The following is a 20823-nucleotide window of genomic DNA, read 5'->3' on the forward strand; positions in this document are numbered from 1 at the left end:
GATATAAAAACTTAAACTTTTATGGCAAATTGACTTCAAATATGTTTGTAAATGTTTAAAACTGGGTTATGGACTGACATATAGTGGGAGAAAAAAGTAAATAGCATACATAAGTTACTGTGATTCTGCTGATCTTCTAATTTAATCATTTCAGTCCATCCATCAGTGACCTGTTTTCAATGAAGTTAGTACCTAATATAATATTTCACTTGAAAGCTCTCAACTCTGATTTGCTGCGTTTCAAGCAATAAATCAGACAGTTTCTTTCATATACATTTATAAGAAAGATGCTTCTTCAGGATTGTTTTTGGTATGGGTTGTTTTGGCTGAATTTTGATAATGTTTTTCTTGCAGAAATTATTATTGTGGAAACGTCAATCTTTTTTATACTGGCTCTTTCCCAGTGAAGAGCATTTTGGGGTTTCACTCTAACATTTATCACTTCAATGCTTCATATTGGTCACACAAGTTCTCAACTTACTTAGAATATTCCCAGATTTTTTAGCTGGCTTTTATAGATTTGTATTGTAATGCTTAAGTAGTAATACTGTTGATACGATTTCAGCTGAAGTTCTGATTCATTTTTATGAAGTGAATCCCTTTCAATTCAGTAATTTTCTGCAACTGTTTACTTTTGTTTCCAGAAAACAAAACGTAAGCCACGTGAACTTTTTTAGGTAGACATTCATAAGCCTTTTCTTTTGCAGTGATTAATCTCTTGTGCTTTTGTGTTTCTTTTTTCTTTTTTTTTTTTTTACCCAGGGATGTTGCTGGTCACTACTGACACATTAGGCCATGATTTCCATGTTTTTCAAATACTGACACATCCTTGGTCATCATCACAAAGTGCCGTCCATCATTTGTATACACTTCACAGGGGAGAGACTGAAGCCAAAGTAAGTTGAACTATTTGCTGAAGAATAATCCCCAGACACCTTATACATTTTGTGTATGTTGGCACTTTAATGTTTGTTTCAGCACACAAAGAGCCTTTCTTATGTTAGAGCCACAGAAAGGATAAGAGCACAGCGTTTAACCTGGACAATAATAAATTCTTGCCCTTTACAATGAGGTGCTGTCAGATTTATTCAGATATGACACTACCTCCAAAGAGCCCAGATTATTAGCTGTGTTTGTACTTAACCTTTTCTCGTGTAACATGTTAAACATTTGTCTAGTGCCCGTGAAGCAACTGTCAGGGTTTGCTTGGCTTTGGTGGTAAAAGCCAAAGACAGACAATTAAAGAGTTGAAAGGAAGAGTTAATCAAAAGGCTGTGATTAACTTTTATCTACACTTAGCAAAGTGGGGGAACCTGTTGAAGACTGTAGTGATACAGATTTAACTTCCCAGTTTAAAAATCCCACTCTTAAAGATGGAAGACTAAATTAGGCTAGATTAGCATAGGGTGAAAAAGTCTGAAATTATATTTTTAAAAATGCTCAGTAAACTGATTTACTGGTAAAGTGGGAAAAAGTAAGAGAGATCAGTTTTGCTAGCATCACTGTGATAGAAGCAGTGCAGCGTATTGTGCTCGAATCCTTCACTGCAATGCTTTTAGGCATCAGGAGAGCCTCACCTTTGTAGCATTGAGTAACTGTTGAAGAACCTGTTTTAAATACATAAATAAAAATGTCACCACAGGGTAAGAAATGAGTATTGCACTTGCTGATGCAATTACACACTGAAAGCACAGATTTGTGACAGTCTGGCAGATGTAAACTAGTGTGACAGAGAGAAGCCTCGGGCACTGTGATTATGACCCTGACACTGGAAGCTTGGATTATTGTGGTACTGTGATTATAGTTCCTTCAAACCACTCTTTTTCCTGTGAGCTGTACAGTTTCCCTTGAGTTTTTTCCCTTACCTTTGCAACAAGTGGAATCTGAAAGCTTTATTTAATGTATCAATCTGTGTGAATTTAAATTACTGGTAGTTTAAATACTTAAAAGCTTTGCTGCTACCGTTCTGGAAAAGTGTAATTACCATTATAGGCAATGGCTTACTATAGGGAGGAATAACCAATCTGGAAAGTGAGAGGAAATTAGGAAAAACTGACCATATGGGATAATATCTTACTTACAAGTAATAAATTACTTACAAGTAATTTTTATAAATAATATAAAGGGCATTGAGATCTGTGTGTATATATATACTGTGTCATCTATTTGAGCATGTACTATAACGTGTTTAATGTTTTAGAGTTATTTTTGTTACTTTCATACAAAAAAAGGAAATATCCTGTAATCAGTATTGAAAACCGAAGCATAGGACTCCAGTCACTAGGAACAAAGATGTTCTTCTGTTTTTTACAGCTGATAAATTTGTTTTTAAGGCATACATTGGAAACCACACTAACATATTTTAGAGAATGAACCTTTCTTGATACACGTTTTTTGGGATATAGAGTTAGCATCTCTGTGAAAGCATTGCATTAAAATTCTCAGAATCAACATAGTAAAGTTTTTTCCCAGTTTGCCACATAGTTTTCATTTGGGACGTGAACAGTATAGCTTTTGGAATGGTATAAAATAGGGAAAATTCTAACCAGTCTGAGGCACATTGGTGGATTTCACAACCCCCTTGATAATTAAACTACCCAGCAACAATACCGCATTGGTACCTGTGATTCTCGATACGTATCTATCATTTAAAATATTTACATAATATATGGATGATTTTACTTTTTCTTTTGGAGTAACAGTACTTGTAATTGTTTAGTGAGAAGAGTAGTTATGTGTTTCTGTTCTTTTGTTCTGTAAATTTCATGTGTGAGTAGCATTAAACAAGAATTCTGGAGACTGTTCAATTTAAAATTCTCAACACGGATATTCTGAGACACCCACTGGAAGCCTCTGTACCTCCTTTCTTGGTTAGAATAGTATTTATACATTTGCAACCAGACTTTCTTCTCTTTTTTTTTTTTTCCCCTGGTTTAAAGCTAATTGTGAATCAAGGCCAATGGTCTTAAAGGTCACCTTCTGTACTAGAGCTATAAAAAGTTCTAATTTGTGTTGATGGACATGACTGATTATCAGTGTCAAAATTTGTTTAGCTAGTACCCATTATAAATTGTTTAAACATCACCATTATGCCCTTGTTATATGTGGTATTTTAATGTCCATACTGAAATCATCTGCTTTCGTACGTGAGATTCGGACCGATAGAGCTTTGCCACACATTTCCCAGAATATCCTTCTTTCACAGTCTGATGTATGATTTTTCTTTTCTTGCTGTGTGATCCGTTAGTGTGTTCTTTGCACATACTTATTACTGATACTATAAGACCATTTAGTTCATTGACAAAGAACTGTTAATGCTTATAAAAGTTTCACATACTTGTCTGAATGCTCTAAGCTGGACACACAGAAGTTCCCTGTACGGGATCCCGGCTTCTGCACAAAGTGACTGTCCGTGGAGTACACCGTAAGACCAATTTCTCCAAGAAGTGTTGGATCTGCAGTTTATGCTTTGTGTAATACACGCATACCAATTTCGCTCTGGGAGCAGAAATTTGGAAACCCTATATATTGGTGTTGCAAATATTGACAGGTATATTGGGTGTTACAGCAATGTTTGCACTGTAATTTCACCCAGTTTAGAATATCAGCCCTGGAGTACCCCTATTGCAGGGCTGCAGAATTCCTGGTCTCCGTTTTACCTTGTCTGTGGTGGCTGGAGGGCAGACCAGTAGCTGGGTATTTCTCATCTGTGTCCTAAGAGAAGGTGACAGGACGTCCCCTCTGTCATTTGTATACAGAAGCATCTTAAGTGGATTAAGTTCCACGCTTAATGTATATTAAAGAAAAAGAAGCAAGTGTCGTGATTTAATAATGGTGTTTTCCGATCGATTTACTGCAATCAAGCAGTGTCTCTAAGTCACCCACATGAGTTTCTACTGAGTCAGATGTATTAGCTGTACGGTTACTTTGACTTAATAAAACTAAAGAATATACGCTCCATCATGCATTAATTTTTCTGAATTCCAGACAAATTCTGATTTGGTTTGGGATTGAGAAATTTCAGTATGAAAGACCGTTTCTACCTTTTCCTGACCATTTCTGAAATATATAGAGACTGGTTGGAAAGAGATCTATAGGGGTTTTGTCTCCTTCCATGGACATCAGGATCTTGTCCTTAGCCAAAGCAGAATTTGTGCTAAGCGTTTGCAGTGAGTTGGCCACTCCAACCAGACGGTGTCACTGAAATCATGCCGTTAATGAATGGGATAAAATAGAGACTTTGTATGTTGATTTTTATAAAAAGAAAAATGAAAATTGATTTTAATACAGACTGTTATGTTTGCATTGACAGTCTATCCCAACAGCTATACGTGTGCTATTTGTAATGTTTCTGTTGGGTGGAGGAGAAGGGGATGAGGCTGTTGCAAGTTCCCCACAAGCTAAGCTTTCCCTGTAGTGAAGCGTTGACCACAGCGGATTGTTCTGGTATTCAGTACACGATCGCATGCCCTGCCAGTCCAGCTGGCGTTGGCTTCACATGCTGAGGGAGATTTAGGTACTGTGCTTGGTAAGATAGGTTTTTTTGAGCTTGCATTCCCCTTGATACGGAATTAAGGGTAAGTAGTAGTATTCTCCCTGACTGTTCACAGCTAGTCTTCATAACATGGTTTTCCTTTTCTCTTTCTGCGTGCTTTGAACAATGAAACAGTGTTACTGAGTTTTGAAGTGTTGTTACTGCAAATCTATGTTGTATTTGCTGACTTTGAGCAGCAAATACAGGAAGAAGCCTTACGTGCTGAATAAAACATTGACTCAGGACTGTGAAGATCACTCAGTTCCTAGCAAAGCCACTGACTTCTTCGTGTGACTCAGACGACGACGGGGTAAGACGGAAAGAGGACCTCTGTCTCATAAGGGAGTTGCGAGGACAACGGCCATGAAAGAATGTGAAGTGCTCAGATACTTCATTGGCTCGCGTGATGTCAGCCCCAAGGTCACAACATTCAAAGTTGCAAACACAGACAGAAGTCACTGTTCAGTTACATTGGATTAATATCTTTTAGTCTTTAAGTGCCACTTATGCTTTAGAATTTTGTTTTTACTTGAGAGAACAAAAACCAGTATGTTTGTTGCACTGTGTTACAGCGTGAAGATTCATTGCAAGTGCTGGTTGTATTTAGCCATACCAGAGAGAACTGAAGCTCTCAGGGAGTCCATGCTTGCACAATTCAGCTGTAAAGGAAAAAATGTGCATGTGTATGTGGTGCACGTTTTGGTTAAGGATACGTTTTCTTGTCCTACAGCTCTTGCATTGTGAGTCAACGCTTATTACACTCATATTTTTACCCGAGAGTATTTTGCAAGGTTTTTAATAAAGGTGTAGCATGTTCTGAACTGAGGAAGCTCATTTACTTGCAGATGAAAGTTAGACTGTCACCTGATGATCCTTTCTCTTTGATCTGAAATTGTAAACAGGGAAAAAAAAATCCCTGAAAACAGTATTATCTCAACCTAGAACAAATAAACGTAATGATAGCATCAGTGGGCTGGTGGCCAGAGTCTTCTGTAATCTTTTACGCTGTCAGACTTTTGTTATTCTGCCTCTCAAACTGCTGTTATAACTGACTTCAGTCAGCATAGGTAAACAGAGGGAATGATAAAAACATTCCAGCGTGGGCTGCCACAGAACATGTGCAATTTTACGCTTTTCTAGGGAATGCATGAATGTTTTTGTGGCGTGATTTCATAGAGACTGTTCAAGGTTGTGTCACGTACCCTGTCCAGGTAGTGAAACATTGGAATAGTTTACAAACATTTGATGTAAACCTCCATGGTTAGTAGAAATTTCTTCTTTTGACATACTTATGTAGTTGCAATTATTGAAATAGTCTCTGGAAGAGAGACTTTCTTATTTCAGGGAAAGAATCTGGGGACAGTCCTGAAATAATAAAGATTGATTTAGGGAAGTTGATCAGTCTTTGATGAAAGCAGACAATAAGAAACTGCTGCAATTAGAAATAGCTTAACTATCTTGAGGAGACGGAGCTCTAAGCAGAGTGGCTTTTGCAATTTCAGTTATTAATAGAGAGCAGCTACTCTGGCTGAAGGACCCTACATGAACGTCTCACTGTGCCCAGATTCTGCCGTTGTTTTTATACGAAACTGAAATCAGTTTTGACGACTCAGGGAGACAGAGTTGGTCTGTGAGGGTCTGATAAATCATATTGTGTAGTCCATGATTTTATTATTTTTTCATTTGTGTTTGTTGCTACATCATTTCTTTAATTTTCTCAACCAAAAAAATTCAAATACAGACCAGTTTTCTAATTTATTTTCATCCTTACCTCCTCAGTACTGCTGCTCTTTCTCGTTGTTTAATGATATTGGTTTTTTATTTCTGCCATCTCCCTGCACACCATAATTAAATACTTAAGTCATGTCCTTCAAATAATGGTGTGTTTTCTCTGTGATATTGCATAGCGTGCATGAAACTGGGTTAAGTTCCTATTGCAGTAATGCTAGTCACGCTTTGTTGTTTCACTTCACTATTGAAGTTTAATTTAATGCAGTGAAATGCACAAGAATATACATATTGTACCTGGTGTAACTCGCCACAACTGAAAAAGGGGCAGTAGGGGAAAAAAAAGAAACTAGGAAGATCAAAATGCATTTTAATATTTATTTCCTGTAATTACTATGAAAATACATGGTTCAGTGTTGTGAGCTTTTTTCCCTAACTATTGCATTATGCACATGCATCAGGAGTGGATTTGCCTGGGGAGGTACTGTGATAGCCCAGTAAAGCTCCTTCTGCTTTCTAAGAAAATAAGTTATAGTATATATTTAAGCATTGTGCAGCAAGTTAGTACAATATTAACTTCTAGAAGCTCTGAAATATAGAGGCTGGGTACAGGCTGTCAGTCATTCCCAGGAGTAGTGGTAAACAAGGTCACTGCCTGTCCCATGGGATTGGTTGTGCAATCAGCCATACCTCTGACTATCCCATTTTAATCAACTGCTTTTAAAATAAGTTTTCTATGTGCTGCCCTTACTTCTGTTTTGTTTTCTTTCAGTTATGGCTTGAATTATTTTTTTAATTTATTTTGTGAATATGTTCTAATTAACATTGTGTTTAAATTTGGAGAAGCTGTGGCAATAAGGAAAGAATGATAGCAAAAACTTATATAGATTTCCGTGATATAAAATAAGTGAATGTATGTCAGCTTTAAAGCCTTTGGTTCAGCTGATTTCCTCCAGATTTTCAGAATATCAGCAATAATTTTTTGATCTGTACAATCTTGAAAGCAGATCTTCAGTAGAGCTGTTGACACATGACATGTCCTTGTAGGACTCCATATATTAAATTACCCTACGGCCTCACTCAGGTCAGACTCTGAACATGGCAGCTCAATTTTCATTCAGTTTTCTGGAGGATTTTACATCCTAGTGTTCGAAACACAAGGATATAAGATAGTGGAAGTTAAAAAGAAGCAAGGAGAAGGAGAGCGGGAGTCTAAGACTGAAAAGCAGTTATGGAGGTTAGAAGTGAATACTTCGATGGAAAGTTGCGATAAAGAAATGGTGAAGGTGAGAGAAATGGCAAAACTGAAGGAGGCTACATGTTGGAGGACTCATTGTATAATACAAGTGTATGGAAAGATTTCTTTCCTAGCACCTGTTGAGAAAACCTTTCTCAGACTGTTATTTCCTTTCCATAGAAGTGGATGATTTCTTTCCAAGTCATGCTAAAGGCTACCAGAATATCTGAAACATGGTTTAATTGTCTCTGATAGGAAATAATCATATTGCCCATGATTCTGAAAATAGTATTGATAATTTTGTGAGGGTACGGAATTTTTTTTCAACCAAAGTTATCATATTAGTGTGGAGAAGAGTCAGTAGTAGACAGTAACAGAAGAGGTGCAGGGTGTCTGGGCAGCCATAACCTCTTTTGGGTTTGACGAGTACTGATTAGGATTTGTGGAGCAAGCTGCATAGTCTATAAAATACAGACAAAATTTCTGCAGACCTCCTGTCCAACAGGAGTCACAGAATACCTGGTTTAGCCATGGGCGAATGGGACAACCCTTACAACATTCTGTGTTAAGTGCATTCCTTTGGGCCAGAAAAGGCTTTGGTGTTTCTAATGAGGACCCTGAAGTATCCAGGGAGTTCACCAAGACTTTTGGATATGCAAGAAATGTAGCTTGAAGCTCAAGGAACCAAACTGCTCGCAAACTAGGAGGAAGAAACGGTAGTAAAGCTAGGAGAAAGAACTGATGTTCCCACAAAAGCATTTAGTATTGCAACTTAAAATATTCTAAGGGTTCCTGAGTTAAACAAAATCTGAGGTCAACAATTCTCTTTACTGGCACAGACAGAAAAGGATAGATAAAATTTTGAAATACAGACATGAATATTAAATCTGATATTGACCTTGAGTTATAGAATAAACTTTGCATCGTCAGAAATCTAGTGTACTTTGTACTTTATTAACATATATCTGTAAACACTATGGAGTCTTGATTGATCTTTGGTATCTAAACATTACATCATAATTAACAACAAATCCAGAAATATATTATAAATACATGAAATAATAGTACATTAACCTAAAGGACAGCAATAAATCGCAATGCTTAGCATAAACTTGAAAACCACTAATGGGCCACTGTGCAGTTTGTTTATACTACAAGCAGTCAAGAACTCTGTGTAATGTACAGCCACAGTGGGGTGGATAACAGCAAGGCTGATGTGATAATTTATATATTTTTTGTCATGGGCACACACAGCTGATTTTTTGAAGTCATTTCTGGAACTGCTGTGATGACCATTCTCCTTTCAGCTTGGTCCACTGCTTTCTTCCAGGTCTACTGGAAAGTTACAGACTCGGTTGCATCGCACAGATGGATTTGTGCTGTTTTGATATGAACGTATTTACTTCGTGCCCTTGTATGAAATTGGAATTATTCTCTGAATTACCTCCTTGAACTGTCTGTGGTACTGCGACTCATCGTTTATCTGTGAAAGGCCAACGAGGCCATTTTTGAGACTGGATAGGTAGAATTGCTGCATGGGTAACGGTAGCTTCCCAAACACTTTTTTTCGCTGCTGGGTAGGCTTTCATAGCCTACTTCTCATAAATCTTAATTCATTTCACACTCATCTGTCAACACTTTTTTTTTCTTGTTTTTACTGAGTCTTAAAAATCTGTTTGTTCTTTGTCTCTGTGGTTTCAGCCATATTTTAAGTAGTCATGACCATAATACCCGCTGTCTAACTGCAGCGAGTGTTTGCGATGGTTATTTTAAAGAGAATGTTTTGGATTGTGTTGTTCCAAACTTTCTTCCTGAAGATCAGGAATACTTTTTTTTTGGTAATGTTTACATTGAGAAGAAACATCCTGTAATGATTGTTTCCTAGATTCTTGGCTTGTGTTGTCATATGCCAGGGCTGTTGTATGTGTTTTAAAACAACATAATCCCAAGGATGCGTACTGAAAACTGAGTGTTAATATAGAAACATATACATTTCTGTTACGCAGTACAGTGAGATACAATTTTTTTTTTCTCTATCATCTCATAGAAACGTCCTCTAAAAATGCTCTAGCAAATAACATAAGATAAGCGAGGGTACGTGGTGGATGTGAGTGAAAGCAGTGATTTGAAGAGGTTGGCTGTGAAATCAGCTGAAGTGCAGGAGGGAAGAGACTGAAGAGGCACAGGCGGCCTGAGTCTGTCCGGTAAATACAGCGCAAAGGTGTCGGTTCGCAGGGAGATTTGTGAAGTCCCTTCCGGATAGCTGTGGTTTCAGGGGGGAAGAGTCTTCCGCAAGGAGCATGAAACTAGAGCAAGACACAAATAGCTTGTGTTGGAGGCGTGGAGCAAGTGAGCAGAAAGAGAAAAGCTGTTTTCTTGAGGCTGGGACAGATAGACGGTTTTAGAGATCAGGAGGGGAATTTAAAGCTGGATCTAAAATGAATACCAAATATTTGGAAAACAGTGATGTGTTCAGGGGGGTCACACCTAACGACAAAGGTGGCCATTCTTTGTGCTACTACAAATTAGGAAACAGGGCCTTTGATAGGGTTGGAATTAGATTCCAACAGCTTTATTTATTTTATTACATCGGTGATCTTTCTGTTGTGACTGAGAATGGCCATTTGTACACGGGTCTTATCTTTGATTTTGACCAGTAGGGATTGCCTCTTTAAACAGCAAGTATTTAAATACTTTTGGTGCCATAGTTTTTCTGACTGCACGGCTTTGGGTTTTTTTTTTTTTTTGGCTCTTGTTAGTCCCTGTGGGGTCTCTAATCCTTTCTGAGCAATCTATTAAGGTGAAACACTTTGTAGGCAAACTAGGAGCTCTAAGTGCTGTGACTTTATGTCAGTAATACCAGAATAACTGAAAGTGCAAAACCTGTCAGATTTTGGGGAGATTGTTTAGCTATATCATTAGCAGATCATTTGGGTATGTCACCAGAGTTGAAAAGAGCAGGTGTGTAGCGCTGTTTTTTAGTTTATCTATGTAATGTTGATGAAGCATTTTGTGTCGTGACAGTCTGTCAGCCAAATATCTTGTCACAAGTCACAAGACTTAAATCCTTTTTTTATCTCAAAAGCTTCAGGGCTCAGTTGGAAACTTGCACTTTGATGAATACTTGCTGCTTTTGTCTGGAATAGCTGGAGTGCATTTCTGGAATATTTGTCAAGATTTTATCAGTGTTTACTCCAATTTGAGTACCTAGTGTATTGTAAAACTGGCTTCAGTGAAATCTTAAAGAATTTTATTTAGTTTATGCTGTTTAATAATATAATGAAAACTAATCCTTCGTCTATATGTTTGTTTGCTGTGTTAAATCCCACTTGCATATGTGGTTCTTTTTAGTCAGCTTTTACCTTTAAAAACATTTTTGGAAGAATTGTTTTAGGATTTTTTTTCTATGATAAATCATTTTAACCTAGACTACTTGTTTTCTTGAGTTGTCTGCCAGTACAGGGTTGGAAACAAACTTTAATCTCTCTTTTAAAGCATTCCTTCAGGAACAAGAATTTGCTTTCCATCAAAGCGTTGTGTAAAGCACACTTAAAAGAGAATTAAATCCTTCTGGACTTCGTATCTGTGATCTACGCAAGGAGTAACTATAGTAGAAAATATTTAACTGTATTTTTATATTTGCTTCAAGACTGACCATTTTAAGCTAAAATAAGACTTGCGTTTCTCAAGTGATGGATAAGTACTCATATGTATAAGAAGAAATCTAACTGGGGTCTTTCCTGGGACTTTAACAGCTGATTAATATTGTTATGTGTAAAACGGAATGGTTTTGTCTAGCTGCTTCTTGACAGAATTTTAAAACCAAAGAAGAGCGTAGGTCCAGGGATACCTGGATGAATGGTAATTCCACTGAGGGATAAACTGATAGTAGCAGGATTAGAGACCATTATAGACAGCTTTTGAAAACACTGGCCATTAATTTTTGGTTTGTTAAGTTACGTAGGACATGGTATTTCTGTTGACTTAAAATAGAGTTTTGAGTGCCAGTATTTGTCAAAATCAGGCCCAGTGGTGAGATGCCTCTCTTGTTCTCATCCCTCCCTTTTCCCCTTTTTGGGTAATCTCTAAAAATTAAAGTAAACAAGCAAATAACAAAACATATAATTGAAATGATTTCCCAACTCTTTTTAGAACTAAATTCTATTTGAAAATTACACCAAGCTCTTGTGGCTTTCTGTAGTACTTTGCAGCATGGTTTGTTTTCATAAGTTCAGGCCTGTTGAAAAGAAAAATCTCAGAATATTTTGAAAAGTACACAAACTTTGGAACTGGGTATTACAGCTTATAATATATACAGCATATATGCTGAACACTAAGTTCATCGGTAGATACGCAAAAGTTCAAGTTATTGCCTAAACTTAGGGGGTTTTATTCACATTTCCAATTAAGATTTGTCTTTGTTTAAAACATGATAGTCCGTTCCTTTGTGCGTGTACATTGGTGACTACATTCCCATTTCACTCCCCTGTTTTCTAGGTACAAGATATCTCCTTCAGCCATGACTGTCGTTGGGTTGTGGTCAGCACGCTTCGTGGCACTTCCCATGTTTTTCCTATCAATCCTTATGGCGGCCAGCCCTGTGTCCGAACACACATGTCACCCCGGGTGGTAAATCGCATGAGCCGATTCCAAAAGAGTGCAGGGTTGGAAGAAATCGAGCAAGAGCTGACATCTAAACAAGGAGGACGCTGTAGCCCTGTTCCAGGCCTGTCAAGCAGCCCGTCTGGCTCACCGCTCCATGGTAAATCCCTTTTTCTATCTTTTTTTCCTCCCCCTTACATTGTCAGGGAACTTTTCCCCTTGAGTCATTAACGCCCATGTCCTCTAAGATGTTTCAGAACCTGCTGTGTAGCCACCTGACTCAAAAAGATTTGGTTCCTAAATACCTTTGGAGGTGCTGGCCTAAAGATCTTCATTGTCTTCCAGCTTCACGTTTCAGTAGTGTTTGCTAACAGGCTGAACAACAGAAACGTTGATTTTACTGGAGATTGCAAGAATCGATTTGGTTCATTCTATTTGCCCAAGTAGTTTGTGCCACTAAAAAATGAGTTTCATAAAATAAGATGCTGCAGGTATTGTGCAAAAATATGTAATGTATGCAGATATTATAGGAATGAGCCAAGGTATAAATACTTCAGAAAGATAGTTCTAGTTTTGCAACTTACTTAAGTAAACTATGCTATCACAGATGTGTTAATAATTTCCACTCCAAACTGCAAGTTTTGGGGTCTTTAGGTTTCAAGTTTTGTTTCCATCTAGCGCACGGTCAGTAATCTGGTCTATATTCAGATGCAGTTACCTAAAATTCTCATTGCTCATTGGCCTCGATGATCATGAAGCACAACTGGGTATCCACAATAAATACTGTTTGAGGAGAAACATGGAAACTAGGCAATGTGAAGTTGATGGCAGAGATTTTTCTATTTTTTCGTCTTTGCTGTTCTTTTTGTCCTTCTCTTTGATGAGATCTGTACTGGAAGCTGCTTTGTTTGGATTCAGGATTTGCTGCATCCTTACCCCTCCTTTCTATAAGAGTAAGTCACAGCTTCCATTGAAGTGAAAGTTTAAATAGCAGTTTGGTACGGGTAGCCACCCTTTTCCAGTCTGAGAGTATTAAAAATGGCAAGGAACAGTCCCTCTTCCCTAATTACGAGTAGGATTAGAAGTGCTTGTGAAAGCCCAACTGTGTGCTGTCATAGTCAGCATCTTTGCTGCTATAGAGAGAACCTTTGTGGGATTTCTGAATCAAAGGAATATTTTTATGACTTGTTGATTATTAAGGGAACCAGAGTTGTCTTGGAAGGAAGCCTCTGTATTTTCTCCTTTCTTTGGACTTTTTTCTGCATAGCTGTTCTGGAGCCACGCTCTTCTGCCTGGAGCCACTGGAAGGCACCCAAGACGTGATCTGTAGTTTCCTCCTCCTTGGAGACATTTGTGTATCTACCATTTTACTTTGTCTCTCATCGTTGTACAGCAGCTCAGCATGTCAGGCTTGAAACAGGCTGGGGAGTGCTGTAAAGGTTTACTGTGGCACATCCAATCCCTTTTAACTGTTGATATCACGTAGAGGAGAGGAAGGAACTATCAATTTGTGTAGCTTTCATCCAACCAATTCTGTTTTCTGTCAAGGGAAATTGCAGTAAGTTGTTGCCTTTACAGTACTCTTAGGTACATTTGAAGCTTTGAATAGATTTGACACTTTTTTAAGAAGAAACAGTTTCATTTGCACTAGGATCCTTAGTGGTGGACAGATTTCTAGGTAGGAAGTGTCTCAAGAGTTTTAAGGCTTCAGTGTTTCAAATGTCTGTCTTGAAATATAATTAGTAAATCAGATTTTTTTCAAGATCTTTGTGCAGTCATCATTGCTTGAAAATTAGCTCCGTTTAAACAATTAGCTCCCTTTGAAGGCTGCACATGGGCGCTGAGAATTAAGGCAGGAAGGTAACTTCAGTTTCCAGAGAACTTGTCGCAGATTGTGCTCATCGCTTCCTCAGGGTGTAGATGGGCTTGAAGTTGGACACATACTAAGACCGTGTGTTGGTAACTTGCAAACCTTCATATGAAAATTTTCCGTGAGAAATTTGTGGGGATGGTATGGAGGAGTTAGCAGAGTTGCCTTCAAAAAAAAATCTTAGAAAAAAAGACAAAATAGTTTGGTTTAAAATAATCAATTTGGTAAAATATTGTAATGTTTTTAGTAATACTATTGCTGCTTTTTCATTTCAGTAATCTTTTAGTTTACCTGGCTGAAGGCAGGCAGGATATTGAACCTTATTATATGCCTTTTATAAAAAGCCATTTATCATCAACTTGGAAAAAAAACCCTGAAGTTCACAGTGACTTTCAGTGGAGGAATTTTGTGTGCGTGTGTGGCAGCTGAATTAGCCAGAGACCGGTGATTATTTTAATTTGTGAGCTAAGATATGTTTACTCAGATTGTAACAGCTCCTTATCATATTCTAATGTTAAATTATTGTTGTTTGGAGGAGTTTGGCAGTCTGGTGACAGGACTCAGTACTCGGAAAAGAAAAGAGCAGTTCTGGGTATAATTCTTCACTTTACTTTTAAATCACTCTGTGACCCTTGGTAACTTCTATTCAGCTGATTTTGTCTGTCAGCTTTCTGCTGTGTAACAAGAATATTAATCTCTGTGTTCCCCGTGTGTGGAATTACTTGAAGTTTGTAGTTTTCTTCAAGAAGAATAACTGTTATTTTCCTTAATCATCCCTCTATATGCAGCTGATTATAATGGAAATAAACCCAGAGATCATGTCCTGGAGAGCACCATTGCACTGGGACAAATTGTTGATTAAGTGATAGATTCAGAGAAGATTGTGGTAAACTGGTTTTATTTCTGAAGGATTTTTTTGTGTGGAGTCATGTCATCATAATTTTCCTTTTATGTTCCTTTGCAATCTAGAAAAGTTTCAATAAGCTCTAAGTTAGAAAAACTGCTGTTAATCCTTCTGCTAATATTTCTTTCGCGTTACAATAGCATTGCTACAACCTTAGGCCGAAAGACCGGACTTCTGTGAGCAAAGCGCTTGTTTTTTGAGTATCAATTGTAACCTATTGATGTTAACTTGTGATTAGCTTTTGTTCTTGTAAATATTTTCAGAGTTCAGGCTTTGTCATATTTTTCTCACTTGTTTTTCAACTCCTAGTTTCAAAATGAAACTGTTTGCTATGTATACAGTAGCGAGGCAATCTATTTACATTCTGTTCGGAGTACCCTACGAACTGTTTACCCGCACGATGTAAGCCTTTACTGGGGGTGGGGATGATTTCATTTCCAAGTGAATCATAGTTTGGCTTTGTTCTTTTTAGCAGAATGAAGTAAACTGTTAAATAGAGGATGATAAAGAGAGATTTCCTTTGCACCTTTTATAGCTAACACAGATTTTGTTTGGGTTATTCTGTCTGTTAATCCAGCGAGGTTATATTTTTGTCATTCCGTTGGATTGCCAGGGTGCGTTGTCAGTAATATCTGAGTTAAGTTGGGATCCTTTTATGGGCTTTTACTATTATAGGAGTATTACGACATCAGTTGGTTGTGGGGCTGAACATTAGGGTAGAATATGGCCTTATGTGACCTTTTTACTTGTATAAAATGGGGTTTATGGTACTTACCTGTCTCACAGGTACACTGTGGATTAGTGGATGAGTAGTTAAAACAGGACTATGTCCTTGATTATGCAAACGTATCCCCTGTTATCTTCAGGACACCTAAACGTGAATACAAAGGAGCATTTAGCTGTAAAAATGTAACACTTTACTTGAAAGACTGAAAGCTCTATGTAACTCTTATTATTTTTATTCTGCAGATTAAAATTTACAGTATGTTATCATCATTACTTCTTGCTCTCTAGCTCTATTCGGAGGTTTTTTCCTGTTGTTGACTACAGGAATTTCGAGTATCAGAACAAACAATAATGGAGTAATTTAAGCACACATTGGACCTATAGCTACACCTCCACACCTGCTGAAAACAGTCAGTAATAATGTGATACTTTCTTAATTTGTCTTGTCATTTTGTTGGGGATTGAAGTATTTATTTGGATGGTGTAGTTTTGCTGAAAGACCATTCGTAACACACAGTTCTGTTTCAGATTTAATATGTATGCTGAAATGGAGTACACAAATTTAGAATTATGAAAAAACATATTGTTCTGTATCTATTGCATTCAGACTTGTATTTAGCTCTTTATAAATATTTTAGTATAGCACATTTTTCATTGCAAAATCTTCTTTAATTTTAAAGATCAAAAAGGCTTTCTCTCACTTTTCCTTCATTTGTTACAATCGCAACATGATTAAAATCCAAGCATAAAACTAGAAGTTTGATAAACATGCAGTCTGAGATGCTTTAAATATTTTCACGTTACTTTTCACTATTTCCCAGAGTGAAACTCCTTTTACTAGAAGAATTCTTATGGGAAAGCAGAGTTGAAAGGACTGACATCATCAGCCCTTCCTGAAAAACAGATTGGTTTCCTTTAAGTAACACTCACTTAAGAAACCACCTATTTAGAGAGAGGCAGACAAAAATAGTTTGAAAGAAAATTAACTGTATAATAACTTAAAGCACTGGAGGGCAGTTCCTTTCCAAAGTTTAACTCGAGAGCTGGCACTGTAAACACGAGTTGAAAACAGTTGTTTGAAAAGTCTCTGGTAAGCTTTAGTTTTTCTCTGTGTAAACTGTAGCTGCTCTTGACAGAAAATAGTTTTTATAAATGTATGGAAACTATAAAGCAAGCTGCAGAATAGGCCAGTTGTTTTTTAATGTTCTTTTAATGTTGTTGTTACTAACGGTTTAGTCATTGCACTCTTCCACAGCATCGCACTTGGCTATTTTTTTATTTAAACGTGCTTTCAGATAATTTCTTTTCCAGCTTCGTCTCGGAGCCTGAATTTGTCCCCCATCCCTTTTTTCCACATCACCCCTCCCTGCCCTGGCCGCCGGGGAGCGGCGCTGCCGCCGCCGCCCTGCAGGGGGCGGCCTCCTCCCGGCGGTGCCGCCGGCCCGGGGCGGGGCCGGGGCGGGGCCGGGGCGGGGCGGGGCCGGGGGGGGCCCGCCTTGCCCTCCCGTGCTCCGCGCCGGCTGCGCTGTGGAGGGTGAGGGTGTTTGTGCTGCTGACTGCTGCTGGGTCGCTCCTGCGAGCGGTTGTTTCATGTGGGAGCGTTTGCATCGCTGCTCTCATACCGAGGACTCCTGACAAACTCTTAAGGGTGCTCCTGGTTATTTTAGAATGGATGTAAAACGCTCGCCAAATACTGGTATTAAGAACAGACCTTTTTCACTAATGCGGGAAGAATTTACATTGCAGTCACTGAGCTGCTCGTGTAAACCCTCCACGTTCACTGAGCAATGGGCTGCCTAAAATGCGTAGCAATTCTCTTGATTTCACACTCTCATTGGAAGCTTCTCTTTACATTTTTAAGGCAATAGGAATAAACATTAATTTACCTGGTGGGATTTTTCTGCTAACGACTTCTAGAGACCATTACTTCCTCCTGGAAAGGTCCCGGGGTTACGCGAAGCCTCTTGGCTATGGAAGTGCACGCAGAAGGCCCCCGGAGCCTGGCGGTTACAGCAGCCCCCAGATTACACATGTAGAGCAGGGGAGAAGAGGTATGAACAGCTGACCGTAAGCACCAATTTGGGTACTGGCCAGGAGCTTACTGGTTGTAAATGAGCTGTGTTTCTAGCTGCCTTTTTTTTTTTTTTTTTTGGTAATGGATAGAGAATCAGTGGAGTGAAAGAAGTGGGTGGTATATTTTAGATAGTTTCTGAAGTGGAAGGAAAAGATTCATTCCCTTCAGATAAGTAGGGAAGTAGACTGATAAATTCTGTCACAAGGGAAGTTCGTGTCTGCACATAAAGTGTTTTAGAAGTGGCCTTTTGTAAACAGTGTAGATCTGAGACTGGGGCAAATGTATGTTTGCCTTTATATTTGAAAAAGGAGTTGCGAGTATTCCAGATAAATTGAAAATTGAAGGAGACTGACATCAGAAGGGAATTGCGGTTCTTGAGCTATGAAGTGTAAAAATATATGACTGAGTGATTTAGCACAGCAAATGCCATAGCAGTGGTCAAAGCAAACTGTTTCAGAAAGATTGTGGGTAGACAGGCGGAGGGGAAGTAATAGGTAGTGCACAGGAGACTGCGATGTCAAAGATGGATCGCGAGGTGAAAGGAAGGTGGAAGGCAGAGAGGAGTTGGATTACTGCAGATGTGAGCGTCCCACTGAAGTTTTCCTGTCAAGATGGATGATTTCAGTCTTGGTAACATCAAACTGAAGAAAATTTCTATAGGGTCAAGTGTTGATGTGTCAGAGGCATGTGCTGAGGGACTCCAAGGAGAAGTGGTAACTGGATTTTTAAGTGTTTCTCTGAAAATGACTTAATAAAATGGCATTTTTGGGATTCTATTGTTATTTCAATTGTTCCCTCGATTACTTCCTCTTAATTTACGGTAAAATGGTGTTTTTCCATCTGCAAATCTCACCAGTTAGCCAGGTATATAAAAGATAGGCTAGTGTATTTCCTTCTCGTACGTCGTGAGTAATAAAGACATCCGGCAGATTATGCATCGCTTTCGATAGGGTTTTGCAGTTCTTGCCAATTGGGAGTTGATAAATAGCGATATTAGTGATGCGCAAGAAGGAACGTGCTCAACTGCTTTATGGCTTCTCAGGATGCTTTATGTGTCTGCGCAGAGGACTAGATATGCTTGTATACAGCTGAACAGTGTTTTAAGGAGAAATGAGTGCTGTCAGCATAAAACCCGTCACTAGGATTGAGCTTTGAAAATAACAAGCCAGCTGAAAAGAGTTCGTCGCTGGAGGAGTGATGCAGGAAAGATTTTCTGAATGGTGTTCGTGTCCAAAGCACAAAAGGGGAAAGGTCGGGAGAAGAGAGGTCTAGTAGAGGGGAGATGGCATCATCCAGAAATTTGTTGGTGGGTCAAGGAATGTAAGTGGCTTGAGGGAGCTGCGATCAGTGAAATGACAAAAAGTAGCTTTGCTCACCTGATACAGGCCTGTAATATGTTTGATGAGGAGGTGAGAAAGTAGAATCTAGAGTTTTTCAAGAGACCGTATCAGCTAAAGGAGGAGGTTTAAGTATTGAGAGTGTTGTATGACAAGTAAGGTTTGGCGTGAAGGAAGGTGAAAGCATGTGAAGCTCTGTGTTAGTAACCGGCGAGAGAAAGGAATGGGACAAGAGCTGGTGGGAACAATCACTTTATCTGATGGACCTGCTGAGTTCAAGCCCAAACACCTTCTGCTTCCCCTGGCAGTGCGTATTCTGGGGCACAGCCACTGCCGCTGTTGAGAGGGAATCCAGGGCTGATCCCTCGTGCCTGCAGTCTGCATCGGATTCCCTGTGTATAAGATTGGTGATTAATTATGCAGTAAATGGATGCTGCTCTTGTTGTCTGTTTTCAGTTTATTATTCTTAAGTAAGGCATTTAAATCAACTGTGCGTTTTTGGTAGTCTGAAAAATGTAAACACTTTATGGAAAGAAACGTAAGCATTAAGATTGGAAATAAAATATACTTGTATCTTTTAAAAGGTTTATCTTTACCCTTAAATATGCTGATTTGGCTTATTCTTTTTGCTTAGTCTTTGTGGGCTGTTAAAATCAGTTGCTTTTTCCCATCTCAAGGAAATGCATCTTTGACACTTCTCATGACCTGAGTCACGATGCTGTCACAGAGCCAGAAAACATCCTTAACGGTCATGGGTAAAAGAGCAGAGCTGCCGAGGGTGTGTGGTGGGTGGAAGAGGGAGAGAGATTGCTATGGTTTACTTCAGTTCCTATTCTATGGGTGTTTCAGACAAGCCATTTATTATAATTATCCATGGATATTATTATCAAGTTCTCATATGCAGTGGTTCTCAAGGCACTTTTTTTTCCACATAACTTGGGATAAATACTGTGTATTCAACTTGGATTGAATTCAGATGCTAAAGTATTTGTGCTAATTGTTGCAGCTAGAGCAAGGGAAAATAAGGCAAAATAAGGTAAAAAGGTGGGGGGGAAAAAAGCCACAAATGTATTAACATGTAATTTATCGTCAATACTAAATTCTGATAAGCTAAGCCCTTTGGGTAAGGGGCTGCTATTAAACTTTCCCTGTCTCATCACCCAACACAGCTGCATACAGAGGTGTCCTTCAGAAATTCCCAGACCAGTCGTTTGCAGTTTCTAAGACAAGCTGACCAGTTTTTCTGACTGTGTTGTCCCAATAAAAAAAAAAAAAACGTTAAGTTTGTAAAGATCATTTTATTCTGTATCATTTGGAAGAGAAGTCTGAGACACCCAAACTTCCCAAAGTTCACAATGCTGAAGCGTCTCAGAGTCATCCGTGAAAGAAAGCTTTGAATTCAAAACTGTGTTGATATGAATTATGATTGATAGACATGAGAAGGGGCAGTAATAGTGCATACTTGTTTTCTCAAGCGCTTCATCATTCACCAGCAGACAGTGTTAGTCAAATTCCCATGTGCAAGAAATTGGAGTTACAGAGTCCCTACACAGTGCCTAGAAGCTGCCTGTGTGATAACCTCATTAGTGGAGTGTAAAGTCTGAGCTCACATAGTCCCTTCCTCGGAAGAGTTTGCAAACTCAAGTCCAGTGCTGTGGTAGCCACAGCCACAGCTTCTGGTCCAGAGCTGGCTCACGGCCACGCGTTGGGGAGGATGGGCAGCGCACCTTCGCGTTTGTTTGCAAAATATTCCGTAGCTATACCCATAGGAGTTACAAGAAACTAATCTTGCAGTTTTTTAAACTGCATGA

At 38.7% G+C, this 20823-nt stretch overlaps 1 protein-coding gene across 14 annotated transcripts in view; it reads left to right on the forward strand.

The window, feature by feature from the left end:
• BCAS3 (BCAS3 microtubule associated cell migration factor) overlaps positions 1-20823 on the forward strand; it is a 373812-nt gene that overhangs the window by 109135 nt on the left and 243854 nt on the right. For all 14 annotated transcript variants that reach the window (XM_075168423.1, XM_075168422.1, XM_075168417.1 and 11 more), the window contains 2 exons: positions 763-896; positions 11997-12261. In XM_075168423.1, the coding sequence (XP_075024524.1) occupies positions 763-896; positions 11997-12261 (399 nt within the window). The remainder of the gene's footprint in view (positions 1-762; positions 897-11996; positions 12262-20823) is intronic.

The sequence above is a fragment of the Calonectris borealis genome, chromosome 19 (assembly GCF_964195595.1).
Source record: "Calonectris borealis chromosome 19, bCalBor7.hap1.2, whole genome shotgun sequence".
NCBI lineage: Eukaryota > Metazoa > Chordata > Aves > Procellariiformes > Procellariidae > Calonectris > Calonectris borealis.